This window comes from Pelodiscus sinensis, chromosome 29 (assembly GCF_049634645.1).
Source record: "Pelodiscus sinensis isolate JC-2024 chromosome 29, ASM4963464v1, whole genome shotgun sequence".
Taxonomy (NCBI): domain Eukaryota; kingdom Metazoa; phylum Chordata; order Testudines; family Trionychidae; genus Pelodiscus; species Pelodiscus sinensis.
Genome location: NC_134739.1, coordinates 5,134,032 through 5,154,733, shown reverse-complemented (window position 1 = coordinate 5,154,733; position 20,702 = coordinate 5,134,032). Strand labels below are relative to the sequence as shown.

Here is a 20,702-nt window from a genome sequence, read left to right as displayed (position 1 = left end):
CACCATTTACACTCTGAAGTCTGAGGCCAGATACAAATGCAGCTCCAATGCTTAAAAAAATATTTGCTCACACGTGAGAAAAGAACATTCTGTTCTCCAAACTTGCTATGATCAACACTGATCCCCTATTTCACACCAATGGAAAATATTTAGGGCTGCAGCCACAAGTTCCTGAATGCTATATTTATTCTAGAATATTCAAGTGTACAAGAAGCGACTATGCAATGAACAGTAACGTGCAAGAGCGAGTGTAATATTCCCAGAAGATAGCTATGTCCTGTAAGATCACTGCTGCTCTGGAACGTCCCAATACAAAGTCATGTTACGTACGTTTCGTTTTCTGCTCCATTGGTCTTATTCTTGCGCTGTTTTTGCTCGTTGCTTGCTGGAGGGGTCTGTCCCATGGCAGGTGGCTTCCGTTTTGCTAACATCTTTCGTTGTCTTTCTATCTCTTCCCGCTGGGAATTTATCCTCTCCTGTTGCCTTGGGTGGGAGAGGGAGGTGGGACAAGGAAGAGATAGACTATAAAAGCCACAAGTAATGGAAACGTGACTAACACGTACATAGCTATTCGCATTCTTCCCCTTCCCACAACAGATCAGCAAAATGATTTTCAAATCACTTCCACATAGGCCAGTGGTCACCAACCAGTAGCTCGGGATCTACTGGTAGATCCTGGAGCTTCTGACAGGGGATCCTGACTGGTTTGGCCAAGAGGCTCTCAAGTGCCGGCAATTCAGATGCCCCTCCCTCCACTACTGCTCATCTCCTGCCCTTTGCCTTGGAGCTGCCCCTCCCCCTGGGGAGCCTCCTGCTTGCTGTGCTGGGGAGGGGAGGGAGAAGAGGGCACTGATGTCAAGGTGCCCCCTCCCACTCTGTATCCTTTCTCCTCAGAGCAGAGAGGGGGCACAACAGAGCCTAGGATGGAGCTTGCTGGCTGCTTTTGGGAGTGGTGCAGGTCCAGGACAGGGGTGAGCCTGTCTTAGCCCCACTGCACCACCACCCACGAGCCACCTGTGGTAAGCAGGCCCCAGCTGGAGCCAGCTCCAAACACCTGCCCCAGTCATGAAGCCCCACCTGCACCCCAAGCTCCTGCACTAGCCCTGAGCCCCCTAGAACCAAACTCCCTTACAGAGCCTGTACCCTGAACCCGCTCCTACACCACAACCCCTTCCCCAGGCTCAGCTCAGAGCCCCTCTCACCCTCCAAATCCCTTACAAGGATTGGGCCAGAGCCTGTACCCCAACCCGCTGAGCCTGCCTGGTGAAAGTGAGAGAGACTGGGAGGGAGGATGAAGGGAGGAGGTGTGGGGCCTCAGAGAAGGGGCGGGAAGGAGGTGGGGCAAGGGGTTTTGGGTTTGAGGTAGAGCCTGGATTGCACTTAAATTCAAAAAGTGATCTAGTGCTTAAAAAGGTTGGAGACCTCTGGCTTAGGAAGAGTAAATCAAAGTGTTTTAACACAAAGCATGGAAAGACATGTCAATTGTGTGTGCGTGAAATCTTTCAACACACATCTTTCAGGCTGTACCTCCCTTAACCGTGACTCTCTGGTCTGGTAACATCCATGGTCTTGGGGGAGGTGGGGGGCTGCAAGCGCAGGGGTGGCGCGACTCAGCCAGGAGTTCTGGCCCCTGCTGATGGGCAGTAGCGGGAGGCTGGCAGCGGCTGCAGAGTCCCAACCACCCCAGAAGCCGGGGAGCTCCAGTAGCTCCAGCCCGGAGCTCCAGCCTGGGGAGCCATGGCCGGGCAGGCAGTAGTGGGGCTCGGCTGGAGTCCTAGCCAGGAGCAGCACAGGCCATGTTGGGAGGGACCTCCCCTCAGTTTGGCAAATCCCCTTGTTTGGGACCAGTCAGGTCCCGAGGGTGCCGGAGGAGGGAGGTCCAACCTCTAGTAGGCCAAGACAGGAAGTTGGGTTTGTCAACTACTGTACTTACTTTTCCGCAGGTCCCTAGAAGGATCTATTCTAGATCACTGTCTTCCTACTGTAGAGTTATGGTTAAATAATCCAAGCTCTTACAGACAATTTCTTAAAGCAACTTAAAACTCAGCATATGCACAAAGTTTGAAAACCCTTTTTCAAACCCACCAAGGATGGATCATCTTACAAAATAAAGCTTATGGCTGCGTCTAGACTGGCATGATTTTCTGGAAGTGCTTTTAACAGAAAAGTTTTCCGTTAAAAGCATCTTCGGAAAAGAGCGTCTAGCTTGCCACGGATGCTTTTCCGCAAAAGCACTTTTTTCGGAAAAGCGTCCATGCCAAGCTAGACGCGCTTTTCCGCAAAAAAGCCCTGATCGCCATTTTCGCAATTGGGGCTTTGTTGCGGAAAACAAATCTGAGCTGTCTACACTGGCCCTTTTGCGCACAAGCTTTGCACAAAAGGGACTTTTGCCTGAACGGGAGCAGAATAGTATTTCCACAAGAAGCACTGATTTCTTACAGTAGGAAGTCAGTGCTTTTGCGGAAATTCAAGCGGCCAGTGTAGACAGCTGGCAAGTTTTTCTGGAAAAGCGGCTGATTTTCCAGAAAAACTGGCCAGTCTAGACACAGCCTATCAGTTAAACTGCCTGTCATTTTTAGTTCACACACACAGGGTAAAATTTTGACAAGCACTCAAATGACTCAGAAGACTAAATTTCATCAGCTTTCAATTATAGTTTAGCATTTACGTCGCAAAACGGGACAACTTTCAAAAGCACCTCTGTTTTCATATGTCTCTTGCAGCAAAAAGCAAAGAAGGATTTCTTCCCTTTTAAGGAGATTCTACAGCACCTAGCCATCTGCACACAGCTTAATGAAATGGGTTCCCAAGTCAAACCAGAAAGAAGTGACTCAACGCTAGGGGGTTGTGCTTATTTCTTGTGACACTGCACCACATCTTCTTGATAGTGGTATTATATGATATGGTTATGCTGCATTTGGTAAAAGACGGGTCACGTAAGGTCTCACTGGAAAAGTTATCATTTGCTGAATTCTATTTGTATGAACCCATCATTTTGTATCTGAAGTTATGAACACTGACTATGCATCTGTGGATACACCTCAGATATTCAGTAGGCAAAATGCTGCAGGTCTAGAGAGCTGACTGTGAAAAGCCTATTCAAGGTAATGGATCACTAGGAAAAACAACAGGCCTTAGGAGAAGTTTATCTGCCACTTGGAAACCTTTCTGAGAACTCTCCAGACAGCCTGTAGGTAACAGCTGCTATGACTGAGCAAGGTATGCAAGGACATGTGATCAGGCCACATGACTCTGGACTCATTTTGGAGTGTCTGTATTTTTCCACAAGTTGGTCAGGGAACTGGTTTTGGAATAATGGGTTCCTGCTATATGCTAATGCTAGATAAGGCAGGGAGTGACATCATCCATTGCTCTTCATTCTCCATGCAAGAAACCCCTGGAAACACCTAGGGAACAAGAAGTGAACTGGGGGAAGTGCTGGACGCCAACTGAAGGAATTTTTAGTCTGTGTATAAAAACCTGGGGATCCCAAGTATAAAGAATCTGCAAGCATGCTTACATCAAAAGAGGGCGAGAGACTGCTAACTTATATGCTTTCTATCTAGTATGGTAAGCTTAGCTTGCATTTCTGTTTACTTGCAAGGCAATCTGCTATGATGTTTGCTATAACTTACAATCACTGAAAATCTTTGTGTAATCCATAAAATCTTTTAAAATCTAAACCAGAGAGTCTGAACGAACTGCTTGGAAATCTTCGCTCAAGGGACAAAGGCTGTTGCATTTCTTCTCCACATTGAAGGGGAAGTGAACTGGATAATGAATTCATACTGGTTGGGATTTGGAGTAGGACAGGATAGTATAGCTCTGGGGTCCTTGGCTGGAAAGCTGGTGATTATTTTGGCTGCAGCCTCTCTACTGTTGGTTCATACAGTGGATCAGCCTACATGTAACTGCAGCTGGGTGTGTCCCTAGCTGTGTGAATACTGGGGAAAGTGTAGGTCTGGGAGCAGATGTGTAGCTTGTCACAGCAGCACAGTGAGAGAGAGCCCAAGCTGGCAAGTCAGAGGGCTTAGCAGTACCCCCATTCCAGGTGGCACCCATCATGCTCTTGTCTGTGCATGCTTATCAACACCACACAACTCTGAGATTTATTTGCACAGCAGTCCCATGTAATGGCCTAGGGTCAGGTGGGAATTTACAGGGTATTACTTGCGTAAAAGGAATCTGACATTTCTTTCTGAACATTATTGCCATTAAAAAAAAAAAAAAAAAAAGACAGTATTTTGGATTTTTCTATTTTACACTTCTTTAAAATAATACACCGAGTCTGGCATGACCAATAACAACACATGACTTTGTGCATAGCCATCTAAAGATCCAAGGTGTAAGAGACTGATGCCAGAATCGAGATTGGATTCCTGCCCTCGTCCTCAGGCCTACTCCTCCACCTCCAGCATTGCACAGTTGGTCAGGAGCACCAGGAATGGTTTTGCCTCCCCTGAAGCATCAGAGAAGGGAAGATAAGATCACTGTGCCCAGGTAGCTGTCAGTCTGGGACAAGAGACTATTGGAGGGTTTCTCTCCAAGAGGAAACAGATGTGAATTCTACTATGAGAAAATCTTCTATATGTTTAGCTGTTCTTAGAGATTAGGCAAATCTGTTTTCACCATAGACATGTACTGCTGCAGGACAGGAGCAACTCAATTTTGGCCTAAGACAGACTTAAAAAAAAAGTGTGTTTTTTTTTTAAACAAAACCTGAATCCAAAAGAATCTGTCAAGAACATGTACAGAATTCCTCTGTAGAGCTTGGAACCAAAGCTCTGAAAATTTCACTTCTAACTGAAGATGTAGGTAAGATAATTACTGCTACAGAATTTAAGATGTGTCCCATTACTTCATTCTAGCACAATCATCTCTGTATTTCAAATGGGTGCAAGATGGAGGCCTTGACCACTTATAGTCACTTTGGCCTTTTTTGTGAGATGCAGCATTAGCCCAGGTTCTGGCCATACCAACTCTGAACATTTGACTGACTCCCTAAACTCTAATAGAGTTTTTACAGGATGGACGTTCTTTGCTGTATGGCCTTACTGCTGGAGCTTTGTCAAAAAGTTGCTCCGTTTCAGTCTAAAGGGTGGTAGAGATCACGGCCAAGATCTTACATATTAGTCAAAAGTGCTTTGGGATGAGACATACAATAGGTGGATTTTCTTTTCTGCCTCGTGAGGAAAAGACAAAAGGGCTTCTGCTCTTACTTGATGAGGTTCTGGAAAGCGTAGCCATCCGTCCACTGCTCAGTGAAAGAGGCCCCATGCCGGACTGTAGTGAAGTGACCCAGTCTCAGTCGATCCTGCATGCTCTTATCTCTGCATGCCATCTTCTCCTGTTTCGACTGAAGGAGGACAAGACAAGGGTTGAATCAGCAAGCACTAATGATCAATTTTGAGCTGAAAGTTATGTAGCATTTTAAATACTCTACTCTTAATCAATTCTTACTATGATCATCCACGGATTCAGTAACAGCTTACCAGCAAAACTCACTCACTGTTCACTACTCAGCCACTTCTAATTCCTTACCTTGAAAGCACCACACATTTGCCACTGGGGCAAGTGGCAATGCTGGAGTACACTGTTACCAAATGCCACTTTTTAGGAAAGAGCGCTTACTTTTAAGTACCTTCATTTCCTCCCCAGAGATTTGGAAAGCTAGTAGCTCACCTTCTCAATAAGAAGCTTTTTGCTCATTGTCACACATCTATTCAACCGTTCCTTGTATTTCTCCAGCATCTTTTGCTGTTCATCAATTTGCCTTCTCAAATCACAGTTGGCCTAAAAAGAAAGTACACAAGGTAAGTGAAGACACGATATGAATTCTCTCAAGGATGCCTGAAAAAGCCTAGCCAAGAATCGCCTTGAAAAGTACTCTGCTTAGCTGGATTCAGGCAACAGGTCAGATAAAGCAAATCACCAGCCAACTTGCTGCCATATCAAGTGAATCCGCTTATCTGGCCCCGACTACCCGAGTATTTGAGCACCTCTCAATCCTTAATGTATCCTTACAACACTCCAGGAAATGTGGTAAGAGCACAATAGCACTTCCCTAAGTGGGGAAACTGAGGCAGAGAGAGACTGAGGTCTGGCTACACTGGTGCAGCTGTGACACTGCAATGTAGCCACTCCAAGGTGACAGAAGAGAACTCCCACAAGCGGTTATAGCTACGTCCATACTGGCACTTGTGGCTGTGTAACTTAAACTGTAGGGAGTGATCTGTACACTCTCCCTCCCCCTCCAAGCGACATAAGCTGTAATACAGATAGAGCTATTGCTATGTCTTATCTAAAGTAACTTGCTCAAGATCACATAGGAAGTCTGAACAAGGATCTCAAGTCCTAGGCCAAAACAGTAATCACTGAACCATCCTTCCTCTAGTGAACACTGACAGGAAGCAGCAAGGTGACTTCCTTTGCATGGTCAGCTGTAGGTTTCCTCTCTGGCACAGCTAGTCACCTTGCTAGAAACTCTCTTTCTAAAAACTGGGATGTGTTTCAAGACCACCACATTTGCAGGGGTATTTCCTGTGTTAACAAAAAAAGGACATCTCTTAAACCCAGAAAATAAATCTGTCATTTGGCATCCAATTAAGCCTCAAGTGGTGTAGATCTCTCAAAAAAGATTTTAGGCATGATTCTTGAGGTCATTAGAAAACAACTGTGTGTCATCCTGGCTTATTGAAAATTGTTCTTTTATGTTTTACCCATGCCATGAAAAGCATCTCGTTTACATACGTAGTCTCCTAGATATTAGCGGCTAGACACGCAAGTATAGTCATTGCAGAATAAGGACAAGTGTGGTCAGAAGCAGGATTTTAATGGAATGTATTCAATACAGAAGATTCTGGAATAAGAGAAAAAGTTCAGTTTTGCTTTCTGCTCCTTGATTCTTGCTTTCTTCTTAGGGTAAATACCATGCCTACATGTCTGATGGGTCTTCTAGATAGACAAGTAGAAAATGTGCTGTGAGGGGCAGGAAACTAAGTCCGGTACCCTCAAGACTTGACCACTTCCAACCAGAGAATTTGCCGAACCATGGGAGGTCAATATTATTTAGCACCATTACCAACACTTCTACTGCTTACTGGGCTCCAAGAAGACATTTAGGGATAAATTAGAACTAAACAACAGCACAGAACACAGAGCCTGGACTGGTTAATAAACTTTATAGGACCAGGGGAAACGTGGCCACATCCATGATGAGTGGACATCCAGCTAACTCAAATCATGCTGGACCACGGATGTTGTTGGACCAGAGAGTGCCAGACTAGAGAGGTTCAAGCTGTAGTGCTTTGTATGCTTTCTAATGTAGAGGACAGCTTCCATCACTTCTCTTGGGAGAGTTAAGTTCCAAATCTACTAAATTTCATTTAGAATAAAATCCTCAGTTCTTTTACTTACAAATGAGGAGACAGAACAGTTATACCTCTTAGACTGGCCTAATACATTTGGTATCTCTACATATCCTGGCAAGTCTTCCCATAGTTTCTACCTCAAGAAGAGCTCTTCTCAGCCTAACCAATTTATCAATTATCCTTTAAAAGGTATTAATGTTACCTCCTTCTTTAAGCTCTGGTCTACACAAGAGAGTTACTTTAAAATAACTTGCCTTATCTCTAAATAAGCAGAGTGTCTATGCTACTAAGCTCGCTATTTTGAAATAAAGGGCTGGTTATTTTAAAATCTGTACTCCTGAAATAACTATTTCGAAATAAGCTTATTCCCTGAGGAAAGCAGGAGTTATTATTTCAAATTTAGTTATTTCAAAATAATTTCCTAGTGTAGACATGCCCTTAGAATGTCAGTTTCTCCAATGGCAGTACAAAAAAATCCTGATTTGCAGACTGATTTGTACACACAGTTCATTCATGAAATATCAGGATGCTCCGAAAAGCAACTTTTGCATGTGTCTTTCCTTGTTCACACTTACTCTTAATAAGTCGTCTATCCTCCCCTCCTTCTTCTCCAGGTCAGAGTTTTTATTGTTTTCTAGTGCAGATATCTTTTCCATTGTGAGGTCAGACTGAAGAGACAAACATCACAAATCAAACTCAGAAGAAAGTAGCCAATATTTCAGCTACAGAAAGCTTACTACAGACTTCTATCTTCAGCCATTTGTCATGGTTATGACTAGTTTATTCTTGAAAGGGCTTTGTACATTGTAAAATTCTTCACTCTACAGGGTGCACACACCTCGCATAAAGGTCACACAACAGGGTGAGCAGACAAGCGTTAGACAAGTCAGCCATGGTGAACGCTGAAACTGCAGTGGCATTTCAAGAGTTTTGCAAAAGCCACACCACCTGCTGCAAATAGAGTCCTGCATTGCATTCTTGAAATTGTTTAGTGCCCCTAAGGCCTCTGGTTTTCAATATTCTCCCAGGAAATCTCAACACAGTTAGCAAAAGGGGAGGCTAAAAATGCATGGCCTCTCAGCCATGATTTCAAAGGTAGCTTTGGTTCAAACTAAGATTTCGATAGGTAGATGGAGTAAGACTACTACACACACTGAAGATCACAGATTGGCCATTATATAGCCACGCTATTAATTAGACAAGACGTTAGTCTTCACACAGCCCTAAGATGGTCTGGTGGAGATGACACACACCTGGCCTTCATTTTCTATTTGTATGTGCTCGTTTTAAATAGCCTCCCCTGAACTGAACTGGTCCCTTTAAGCAGCAGAAACAAACAAATATTTCCCAGGCAGCTGGTTCCTCTGCTGTTGCCCAGAGTCCTGGCTGCTGGCAGAGCCACCCCTGTCCATCGGGCGGATGCCCCAACGCTCCTACGGACAGGACCTGTGGCATCTAGGGGGTTACCTACGGGACCTGGCGGGGACTGTAGTCCATCTCCCAGCTTCACCACAGCGGCCCTGCCCTGGCATGCTCCACTTCCCACCACTGCTGTGAACTGGAGCGCAGCAGGCTGGGAGATGGGTGGCAGGGTGGAGTAGAACAGAGAGAAAGAGAGGCACAAGGGGCACTTATTCAAGGTGATAATACAGAGACAGAGCACCAACAATCCAAACTCAGTCTTCTGATGAAGTCCCTGGGTTACCACCTGCCAAGACCCATGTCTCCCCCCCGCCACCCCTTGCCGAAACTGCACCAAACGTAAAGCTTAGATGTAAGGGGGCACAGTAGGCGTGTTATGGTTCATTGGCCATACCTGTGTCTGTTTGTGCTGGACGGAAATCTGTTTTTGGGAGGTGCAGGAATGCTCTGTGTTCCCTGATCCTGTAGAAGAAGGGCTGCCTTGCTGGGCCTGCAACAAAAAGCCAACAATTATATTAACAGCTATTAACGTGACTGCAACTGTTCATGGAACAATACTACCCATTTTTATAAGGAAGATGCTTTCTGGTCTCAGCATGATATTGTTCAGATAAAGCCATTTTACGCGCCGCAGAGGTTTGGGGCTATCAAAAGATTAATGGATCCTTTTTAGAAAGCCCAATTCAGAGTTGCCAAGTCACGATTTTGTCATGAGTTTCATGGTAATTATTGCCTTAAAGCCCCAGCTCCTCGAGTCAAGTGGGTGTGTGATGACTTCAGCCTTTGTTCCAAACAAAAATAAAGTTTCTAGCGCATGTGCCTGTGGAGAAAACGTCAAAATGTGTCTCAAGAGCACCCTAAAGGCTCAAAAAGCAGAAGGTAAACAAACACCAAATCTAGTATTTTTACATCTAGTCTTGGGATTTAAAAGCTAATTTCATTATTTTTGGCAAGCCTGACTCTTGATTTTTGAATATTCAGGGTTGGCAACGCTGTAAAGACACAAAATGCAGGACAATGTTGCTTCTATGAACTGCAGTAACATTTTATCAACGAAAATGATCTCAGCTGTCTTTATGCAGTATTGTTGTGACCATGCTGGTCCCAGGAAACACAAGGTGGGTGAGGTAAGATCTTTTATTGGACCCACTGTTTTGGGTGAGAGAGGCGCCTCTGAGTTTACACAGAACTCTTCTTCATGTCTGGGAAATTTGCTCAATAGTGTCACAGCTAAGTGCAAGTTGGAATAAATTGTTCAGTATAGTCAACACATTTCAAGGCACCAGAGGCTAGTTAGCACCCCTCTAATCATATTGGGAAAAAGAAAAAAAACCTGAGAAGTGCTCATTTTTTGAAGGTGCTGTGCAGGTTTCCTTTGAGAACGAGGAGTGTGAGGTCAGAGAGTTATTGCTCTGTGATGTTTTCACCAACAGATCTATCATTTTCCCATGAAAGTTTGAGAAATGCAGCGATTGTCTCGTTTCACCTACTGTTATTGAGGCCTCCAGTGCACTGCAACACCGTGTGTGATGGATGTGAGTAGGGGCCAGAGATTCTGAAACGCCTGTTGTGGGAGATGTTGATAATTGCAGCATTGGAGATATGTCTACATAGGTTTTACATTGGTTGTTCTGGCAGGGTCTGATGCTGCTCTGAGTTGGCCTGTTTGTCCTGGTCTGTGGGGAGCCTGGAGAGGCTGGGGGAGAGGAGGTTATCCGAAGGGCAGAAATATTTCTTTCAGGATGGCATTCCCGTTGTGTATGGATTTTAACTGTTGAAGATAAACAGCATGGGTTCTAGTGTGGGGTGATAGAAACGCAGACAACCCTTCTTGCAGGCTTTTACGAACAGATTAGACAAAGATGGAGACTCCACAACCTTCCCAGGGAATTTATTCCAGTGCTTAACCACCTTAACAGTTAGGAAGTTTTTCCCAATGGCAACAAACCCTCCTTGTTGCAATTAGGGGATTACAAGAGTGTATGGTTGGAGGGAGTTTCATTTCCTCATTGAAGCAGGTTCTCTAGGGTATTTGGGTGGCCCATTTCACGATGTGATCTAGTTCCAGTTGTTTGGCCTGGAAGCTTAAATGCACAATTTTATTAGATACTAAAAATTAGGGGCTGAATAGACACACTGTTATAAACCATAAATCCAATCCATTACCCACTTAACCCCTCTGCCATCTTCCCCCTCCACACACATACCTTTACTCCCTATGACTAGAGAGGTTTTAATAGGCCACTTAACCTTGAATGATGCTTTGAAATGTGTGAACTACTTATGCTAAACAATTTATTCATCTTGTACTTAGCTGTGACACTCTTGAGTACATTTCCCAGACCTGAAGAATGGCTCTGTATAAGATGGAAAGCTTCTTTTTCTCTCACCAAAAGCAGCTGGTCCAATAAAAGATATTACCTCACCACCTTGTGTCTCAACTTTGAGAATACTTTCCTTGGTTTAGCCTAAAATCAGTCAGGAATCAACTTTGGCTTCATCAATTTAGCTAGATTTCTCCAACAGACAAGCCTGGAGAGCCATCAAGTTTTCAGATGGTCATGATGGTAAAGTCTGTCACTAAGAATCAAGGCTAGATGGGAACAGAGCCTTACAGTGGAAAGACTCCACATCCCATTCCCAATCCCTAACACAGCCTCTGCCCAGGGCTTGGGTTTTTTGAAAACTGCTCACCGAAACAAAAGCAAAACAGAGGCCAGCTCCCCTCTGTGCCAGCTGCTCACTCTCAAGCCGCTGTTTTGCCAGCATCATAGACATCAGCGTTGGCAGAGGAGAGTGTTCTTCCTGCGGCTCCTTTGCAGAACTGCCATCTACCCCATAGAGCGGCTGCTCCACTCGCCGCTGTAATACATTTAAAAAAATACAATAAATCTTAAAAAAAAAAAATAGACGATTCTCTGGTTCTGCCAAAACTGTTGTCAGCCAAGCAGCAGCCCAGCAAGGGAGAGCCAGCAAAGAGAGGGTCTGATCACAAAAGCAGGGCTTCTGGAAAGATCACTCTGATAGCAAAGATCAATAGGAGTGACTGGAATCATGTGTTTGAAATGTGCTGCAAAGCATGTCAATGTGCAGAGCAGGATTCCCCTAACTAATGGAAATACTGTCCCCTCCACATCTGCACATTTTGGGGCCCTTCAAGCAAACAAAGTGACCCAGCCGGGAGATGAGCAGCAGAGTGGAGTGGCTTTGCATGGCTCCACCACTGCAGGGGACAAGGGGGAGGAGGAGAGAGGCTGACCCCTGGCAGGCCCCCCCAGTAATCTCCCGGGATACATCACTTGGGGGAAGGGGCTGTGAAGAAGGTCTGCAATGGGGAAGGGGTGTGGAAAGAGGTACGGCGGATGGTGGGTTTGCACCAGGCTCCGCACCACATTAGGGATGGTCCAGCTTCAAACCAGTGCATTACGCTTTGCCTCATTAAAATACGGTACATGGAAACTTCTGCCTTTACATCTCTACATATTTTCCCACTCAGAAGCCTCTCCTGCTGCTACCCATTTGTGCTGAAGGCAGGACACAGAGGATTTTAAAAGATGGAATAAAACTTGTTTTTAAACTGCTCATTTACTTTGCCCAGCATCAGAAATGCCACCGCCCTACTTTCTGTCTGAGAGCATGCTTTTCTGAGATGGGGACATTGCAAGAACTAAAATCTGAGCAGAGGGCTGTGAAATCTCAACTGAGGGATAAGAGGACCCAAGGTAGACAAGGGATATTCTAAGAAAGCTGAGCAACCTTTCCTAAAGATATTACCTTTCCTGGTCCCTGGCCACAGACAAGCTTTCCATGCAGTGTGAATGACTCTGACAATCTTTTCATAGAAGGGGCTTAACACCTTCCCCACACAGGGTGTGTCTAGACTACAGGGTTTTGTCGACAAAAGGGGACTTCTGTTGACAAAACTGTACGTGCGCCTGACACTACCGCCGAGTTCTGTCGACATAACATCGACAGAACTCGGCAGTTAACCTCATTCTACGAGGAATAACAACGCCTTTTGTCGACAGAGTTCTGTGGACAGAAGGCGTTATTGCATCTACACCGTCCTTCGCGTCTACACTCATGTCGACTGGATGCAGTCTAGATGCTCTTTGTCGACAGTATCTGTCGACAAAGCCTCTGTCAACAAAAGCCTGTAGCCTAGATGTACCCCCACATACTAATTCCCTTAACTGGGAAGGATATTAAATGTTCTCCTCTTTCCCCCTGTTCCTACTGTTGTTGGGTTTTCCTTTGGTAGCCAAAACAAAGGTCTCACAAATGCAAACTACTAACACAATAAAGACAAAGAAAAAGTATGGTTGCAGGAGAGAGGAGAACCAGAACTGAAGAGGAGGGATCTGAAGAACACTGAGAAGGTGGCTCTACCCCACACTGACATGGAATCAGGTAAGCAGCTGCTTCTGGTGTTGGTGGCCCTGCCCTTTGACACCTGCAATCATGCCAGGACTAGAAGAGGAACCAGGAGGGCGGGCAACCCTGGGAAGGGACCAGGCTGTTGAGCTCCCCAGAGAGATCACAGCCAGTGAAGCCCCTGTCCTTGCAAACAGAACTGACCCCCTGCATTCAGAAGGGAAAATGGTCTCCAGTAAAAGTTTTTATCAAGTACACTTGGGGGTGAATGTGATACTGCCATGGTCCCTCTGAAGAGGCCAATATCCCATCTGGAAGCTAGGGATGTTAAAATATATTTATTTTTGTAAATGTGTAAGTGCTGAAATTTACAGCAGCTACACGTTTACACGTGAGGGGGCCAGGCAGGAACCATGCTCACAGGGAGCTGGCTTTTAAGCTGGTTTCCCCATGAGCACCTGCTCCTGCCTGCCCTCCCCCCTCTCTTACCCCCTGACACACACACACACACACACACACACACACACACACACACCCACCCCCCCTCTGTGACCATTAGGTTTAGCCATCGGTTAATGGTGTAAACAGGTACACATTCACATCCCTACTGTAAGCCACTTACAGGTTCTCCATTTCCTTTATGTTTTTATGTAAGCTTGTCTGGTGACTTCAGACTGTTTTGTTCCTTTCCCCATGGACCATGAGGGGAAGAAACAAACAAGCAGCCTGAGCCAGAGGACTGAGCACCAGCCCTGCTAAACTGACGCCTTCCAGCACCACAGGTTTGGGATAGTTAGACGTGCATGCTTTTGCTCCCCACGTAACTTCTGAAAAAAAGCACTCTGCCAAGGACAGAGGAGTGACAAGCACCTTTGTAAAAAAAGACACACCAGAGTTAGCCAATGCTGCCTGTGATTCCCGTTTTGATTTCATGGGAAAGGTTCTCTCCAGGTTTCTATATATGCCAAACACTAACATGCCAAAAAGCACTAAAGGAACTACTGACTCTTATACACTTACCACAGGAACCCAGATTCAGGGAACAACTGTCTTGAATGTTGGGAATATAAAATGTCATCCAGGCGGTATCAGTAAGAGGTTTTTGCATTTAACTTCTCTTTTTAAATAAGTGAGATGTTGTGGCGTTAAATGTAATCTAGCAATATATCTTAATTCCCTGTTCACTTCCAGGCAACACTGGAAGCACTTCATTAAAATCTGGTGATGTATGCTGATCTGAGGTCCAAACTCTCACTTTTGTGGCACTTTGTAGGATACAATTCCCAGAGCAATCAGCATTGTAATGTAGACAAATATGAGTTTGAGGTATGCAAATAACTTCAAAATAGACTAGTCAGGAAAGCTCATATGCTTCATTGTATCTGGTTTATCATCAGTATACACTGTTCCAGAAAATACTCCAAACGGTCATACTGTTCTCCAAATGCTTGAGAAAATTTGAAGTTTTAAGTTCAAGCCATTTTCAAAAGGGTGTTTAAAGATACTTACATGATCCAACACAAAAGCAGCTTTTGAAATATCTTTAACAGTTGTTTAAATATTGGTTCTTATTATGTTTGAACATTGCAAAAGGGACCAAGAGGCACAATGAAATTTTCTCAATGAAAGAAAACTGATAATGGGGATACACACACACAAAAGCTTTTACTGATTTTCCCAAAAAGCGACAGGCACCTGAAAATCAGTGTGGAATAAAATCTTGCAGAACTAACAGCAACGTGTTTGTATTTCAGTAGCTCTATGGACCCCAATGAAAGCCAGGATACAACTGAACTAAGCACCATGCAGATATTGTTGAGCCGGTTTTTTCTCCGGAAAAATCTCAGAATTGAAATAGACAAGACAAAACAGTGCAGGACGAGGGATGCAATAGACAAGCAGAGCATTCAGAATGACAGAATGGAAAATGTGTTAATTCTACTTTATCTATTAGGAGCATAAGCCAATCCACAACCCCTTTAAGACAGAACTCATATATACTATATACTATATCAAGAAATGGCATCTGGGGTTTGAAGTGTGTAAGATAAACTGTTTTAAGATTAGACTACCTACTTGGAAACAGACATGCCCATATCAGGCCCTGGACCCTTGGTTTTTATGGCTATGATACAGTTTATTAGCTCTTTTTAGACTGCAGGATCCTGAAACTAATTCAGAGACTAAACATTCTGCCTAATTTGTTCAGAAAAAAAAATCTCCTGTCTGTGGCATATCCACTGCATCATTTAACACCTTCCTCAGAGGGAATACTTACTGGTAAGGGATTGGATAAGGAATGCTGTGGTGAGGATCGGGCGACAGGTGGCACACTTCTGCCAGGACTGGTTCCTGGACCACTTCCCCCAGCAAACTGACCAAAGAGATACATATGATCAATCACTTCATAAAGATACTATGCTTGAGCAAGTTTAGTGGGGAAAAGACAGAAGCTGCACATTTATTTTAAAGCATAAAGAGCTTCTCTATAAGTCCTAGAAACCTGTTTAGTGGACACTGAAGACAACAAGAAATAAAAAAAAAAAAATGTACTGACTGAGGTCTGGTCATTTTTCAACAGAAAACGAATGTGAACTATATCTATTATGCCCATAATACCAAGAGGTGATTGTGAATGCCTTCAATGGCTAAATATCCACTGCTACATTAGATATAATTTCTTATTTTAAACCAAGAGATCTAAACACATACAGTTCAGGATAAGTCATCTTGTAACAATCTAGTTAGAAAGATCTTGCCCTGGACAGGTATGTCCATTTGTGAATTCTATGTACACACAAATGTGCATGGGGGCGGGGGGGAGAATTACACCTTGTTCTGAATCATCTGCTGTCAGTTAGAAACAGGATATCAGATTTGCTGGAACACTGGACTGATCTGGTATGGAAGTCCTTATGTTTCTGTACTATGGACTGTGCCATACTTTAACTCAGCAATGTCTGAAGACAGTAAGGAAAAGGTGCTAGCAAAAGCATTGCTAACTCCAAGCCAACTAAATACTCAGAATAAAGTGAAGAAAAAGTTGTTAGGGATGTAAAGTAACAGGTTCTAGTTTGTACATGCTTGGAAAGAAAAAAATACCAAGAATATTAGTTTTTAGAGACACCCATCACTGTTTTGATATTGCCATTCTGTGCTTGATGCTGGCCTCTCTCCTGCAAAAGGCAGGATCTGTCCTACTTAAATTAATGGGACTTTGTTGGCAGATTCAGTCCCAGGAGAGGGACTTACACTGTAACTGCAGTGGGCTTGCCAAAAGGAGGCTCAGCTGCATGAGGCAAGGTTCAGATCCCAACAGAAGTCAACATAGCTACAATTTATAACATTTAGTCAGGCAACTGTTTAATTCAAAGAAAGAGAACAAGTTTAATTTAGGAACAAGATTCAAATAGTCTGCCCTAAGCAAACTCTTAAGCCCATCAGACCGATACAGTGATCACTTACACAGGAAGATTTAATGCAGTGGTGAGAGTAGGGATGTTCAGAAGCGGGTATTTCACTAATTGTGTAGTTGATAACATTTTTATTGACTACACAATTAGTTGATAAGGGAAGGCGCTCAGTCCCAGCTTGCGCCAGGTCTGGGAGCGACTCCCGCAGCAGCCTCCCCTCACCCTGATCGAGGCAGCAGCATGGGGCAGACGACACTGCTGAGATGGTGTGGGGGGGAACTGGCTCTCTCAGCACTGACTCATGCTCCCCACCCCCTTGCTGCCTCTGATACAGAGGCAGCTCAAGGGGTGGACGGGATGCAAACAGTCGACTCCATTACTCGCTTACATCCCTAGGTGAGAGTAACTTAAGTTTTACTGTAGTTTTCCATTTAAAAAAAATCCTGAAACAAAGATTAAAGAACAGATTTATCTGAAAATGCAATTTTAAATCGGCTTACCTCAAAATAATCACTAATTTTATGTCCCCTAGGAGTGCCTTTTCCTGAAAGGGAAATGGAGAAGAAGGCAAACTTGATTATTTGTAAATGTAAACATCTGAAGCTATTTTGAGAAAAATATTCACGTCAATAGATGCGCACATAGATGCACTTTATCGCCTAGTACAGAGGAGCCTCCACATGGCACTAGTTAATCCCAGGATTATAATCTCTATGCTTTACAAATTGGAGAGTTGACAGTTTGACTAATTCCAAAACTGACAGACCCAATCAGATGACATTTGTTTCTCTGCAAACAAGGGAAATAGTTGCTCTCACATTGTGCAATTTGGATCCCTCAAAGCTTCTTTCAAGGTAAGAGTATAATAAAAGTTACAATCTACTGTTGTCTGTGTTAGTTACTGTACTCAATGTGAGTACCTTAAACCTTCCACAATCTTTTCCATGACAGCGAGAGAGATAATTGTTATTTAATACAAACTTATTAAAATTTAACTTTGTTCCGCCTTCTTTCCAAACTCTATGGCTACGTCTACACCACGAGTTTTTGCGGCAGAAAATATGCATGAGGGGTCATTAGCCTAAGTCGTGACATCATTAGCATATTTTCTGCCATTTCTTGTTGCACAAGGGGTTTCTGCACAAAAAGAAACGGTAGAAAATATGCTAACAATGTCGTGACTTATGCTAATGATCCCTCATTAGCATATTTTCTGCCACAAAAACTCATAGTATAGACATAGCCTATAGGTATAGTTTACGACCAAAATAATCTCAGTTATTTTGTTATAGGAGCAGATTCCTATCTCCAAAATAGTTTTTCATTCCCTCCTCTAAATGTTCACCTAGTAACAGAAGCATGAGAGCTTGGACTGAAATCGGATTCTTTCTTTTCTTTAAGATGATATTTGCTATTTTATACTTTTGAGTACAACTTGTTCTATTTGTTAAAGTAGATTCTGTCTATTACATGGAACAATGTAGAAAATGAAAGAAAGCTTTTCAAAATACAGCAAAAATAAGAGAAATTTCAGCTGCAGACCATACCCATGTCACTGAGCAAATGATATCCACTTAACTCATGTGAGGACCCATATCCAGTTTCTCCTTGTGCAACCTGGCCCTACTGTATGTCTCCAATAAGAATTCTACACTTATGACTTTCATATTTACTTCTAAAGTAAGTTGTTATAAGACCGAATGTTTTTCTTACAATGGAAACAGTGAGTCTCCCAAAGGAAACTACATTATCACAGCATGTACTTCAAAGTTCTTAACAAGCAGCCCGGCACACTCTTGAGATGAACCATTACTCTCCTTAGACATGACAACTCTTTAAAAAATGAAGCCAATTATCAACTGTTCGAATCCTGTGAAGTGTCAGGAGAATGGATTACCTTGACTGGTCTCATATGCTTCTGCTTTCCTCTTCCGGTTCCGCTGGTCATTCTGTTTCTTTTCAGGAGTCTGTTAAAAAATACTTCAAAGTTAACATTTCTGTTATTCCCAAATTTTAAAAATGGTCAACATACTAAATAGGTTGCAGATCTTCAATGGTCATCCCTGCTCCCAAGTACAATAATTTTACTTAGAGAGAAATTATTTACCTTCAGACCCATGTACAGCAAAAATAAGAAAACATGTTAAAAAAATCAGTAGGGGTGGGACCAGGAGAGATTATTTTCTATTTCAGACACTGTAAGGTTGATTCTTCATTGCCCTGTACATCATTTTGTCTTTTAGTCTGCTGCAGATCAAGCACAAAATTCAATCAAATCAGAAGAACGGCATTTAACGTGCACTTTTCACTAGTCTAAATGACTACATAAGGCAGTTGAGAACTGGACCCAGTCTGTTTATGTTCCAAGGAATGGGATTTTCAAAAATGCTTAAAGGATTCAGGAGCTCAAGTTACATTGCCTTTTAAGGGTACAAATGCTCCTAAGTCACTTTAGCACTTTTCGAAAATTCCATCCAACTGATTTCTAGTTTTCTTAGTATCCACATGTGGTCTTGAGTTAGTTATAAAAATGATTTTTCATGTACAGTAAAACTCCGATGGTCCGGCACACCTGATGGTCCGGCACCATCAGGAACCCAGAAGTGCTCCGGGCAGCCGGACCATTGGAGCTGCTCTGCCCCCAGCTTCCCCGATTCAGCCAATGCTAAAACTGACCAGCGGCTGAATCGAGGACGCCTAGGGCAGAGCACTGGAGTGCTGCCAGGTAGGTCCCCATAGCGCTGCCCCTTGGGGCTGCGGGACCCAACCCAGCAGCCCCTCAGCTGTCCCCGATTCAGCCGCTGTTGAAACTGACCAGCGGCTGACTCCAGGAAGCCCGAGGCAGAGCTGCTCTGCCCCGGGGCTTCCTGGAATCAGCCGCTGGTCAGTTTCAGCAGCGGCTGACTTGGGTACACCTGGGACAGAGCAGCTGGGGAGCTGCCGGGTTGGTCTCGCAGCGCCACGGATTGGCACTACCAGACCAATCAGACAGCGCCCCAGCTACTCTGTCCCAGGCATCTGGATTCTGCCGCTGTTGAAACTGACCAGCAGCTGACTCCAGGAAGCCCGGGGCAGAGCAGCTCTGCCTCAGGCTTCCTGGAGTCAGCCGCTGATCAGTTTCAGCAGCAGCTGACTTGGGGACACCTGGGGTAGAGAAGCTAGGGTGCTGCTGGGTTGGTCCAGTAGCCCCGCTCCTCGTCACTGTGGGACCAACCCGGCAACCCCCCAGCTGCTCTACCCCAGGCGTCCTGATTCAGCCGCTCCTGAAACTGACCAGCGACTGACTCCAGGAAGCAGAGCAGCTCTGCCTCGGTCTTCCTGGAGTCAGCCGCTGATCAGTATCAGCAGCAGCTGACTTATGGACACCTGGGGTAGAGCATCTGGGGTGCTGCCCGGTTGGTCCAGTAGCACCGAGGAGTGGCGCTGCGGGACCAACCCGGCAGCACCCCAGCTGCTCTGTCCCAGGCATCCCCAAGAGCAGCTGGGGTGCTGCTGGGTTGGTCTCGCCATGCCAAGGGTCGGCGCTACCGGACCAACCAGGCAGCACTCCAGCTGCTCTGCTGCAGGTGTCCCAGATTCAGCCGCTGCTGAAACTGACCAGCAGCGGCTGAATCAGGGACGACTGGGGCAGAGCCGGACTATCGGAAGGGGGGGGCTATGAGGGGTCTTGGGTGGCATCCCCCCCACCCCACCCCAGACCTCTCATAGCCCCCCCTTCCGATAGTCCGGCAAATCTGATAATCCGGCACCCCCTGGGTCCTAAAGGTCCGGTTTATCGGAAGTTTACTGTATTATGTGAAATGTTTCAGTTGTAAAGTGTTCCTGCATGAAGACTTCAAAACCAAGTGAGATGCAAGGAAATAAATCAAGTTCTACTTCTTAGAAAATCTGTCAAGGTTACTACGGAGAAAAATCTGCTCGTTTCCATCACACATTTTATCCCAAAATATTTTCCAAATTACATGTTTATGCAAATCACGTCAGGCCACGTTCACCGTGGCACAAAGGGTAGGAAGATCTTGGCAAAAACTTTTGAGACAAACTTTAGATTCATGGTTCTTAGAAACTTGAGGTCTAAGATGCACACACAGTAAACATAGAAACAAACCCACCTACTTTGAAA

The 20,702-nt window shown here is 44.5% G+C and overlaps 1 protein-coding gene across 5 annotated transcripts in view; it reads right to left on the bottom strand.

Moving 5' to 3' along the window:
* The window catches only part of TLK2 (tousled like kinase 2), a 66,320-nt gene that overhangs the window by 28,056 nt on the left and 17,562 nt on the right, over nucleotides 1–20,702 (bottom strand). For 2 of the 5 annotated variants that reach the window (XM_075911372.1, XM_075911371.1), the window contains exons 4-12: nucleotides 18,477–18,546; nucleotides 17,080–17,123; nucleotides 15,445–15,540; nucleotides 11,487–11,654; nucleotides 9,187–9,282; nucleotides 7,946–8,038; nucleotides 5,683–5,793; nucleotides 5,220–5,356; nucleotides 331–483 (exon numbers count right to left, since the gene is read on the bottom strand). In XM_075911372.1, coding sequence (XP_075767487.1) covers nucleotides 331–483; nucleotides 5,220–5,356; nucleotides 5,683–5,793; nucleotides 7,946–8,038; nucleotides 9,187–9,282; nucleotides 11,487–11,654; nucleotides 15,445–15,540; nucleotides 17,080–17,123; nucleotides 18,477–18,546 — 968 coding nt within the window. The remainder of the gene's footprint in view (nucleotides 1–330; nucleotides 484–5,219; nucleotides 5,357–5,682; nucleotides 5,794–7,945; nucleotides 8,039–9,186; nucleotides 9,283–11,486; nucleotides 11,655–15,444; nucleotides 15,541–17,079; nucleotides 17,124–18,476; nucleotides 18,547–20,702) is intronic. The other 3 variants (XM_075911374.1, XM_075911373.1, XM_075911375.1) reach the window with 3 other exon arrangements.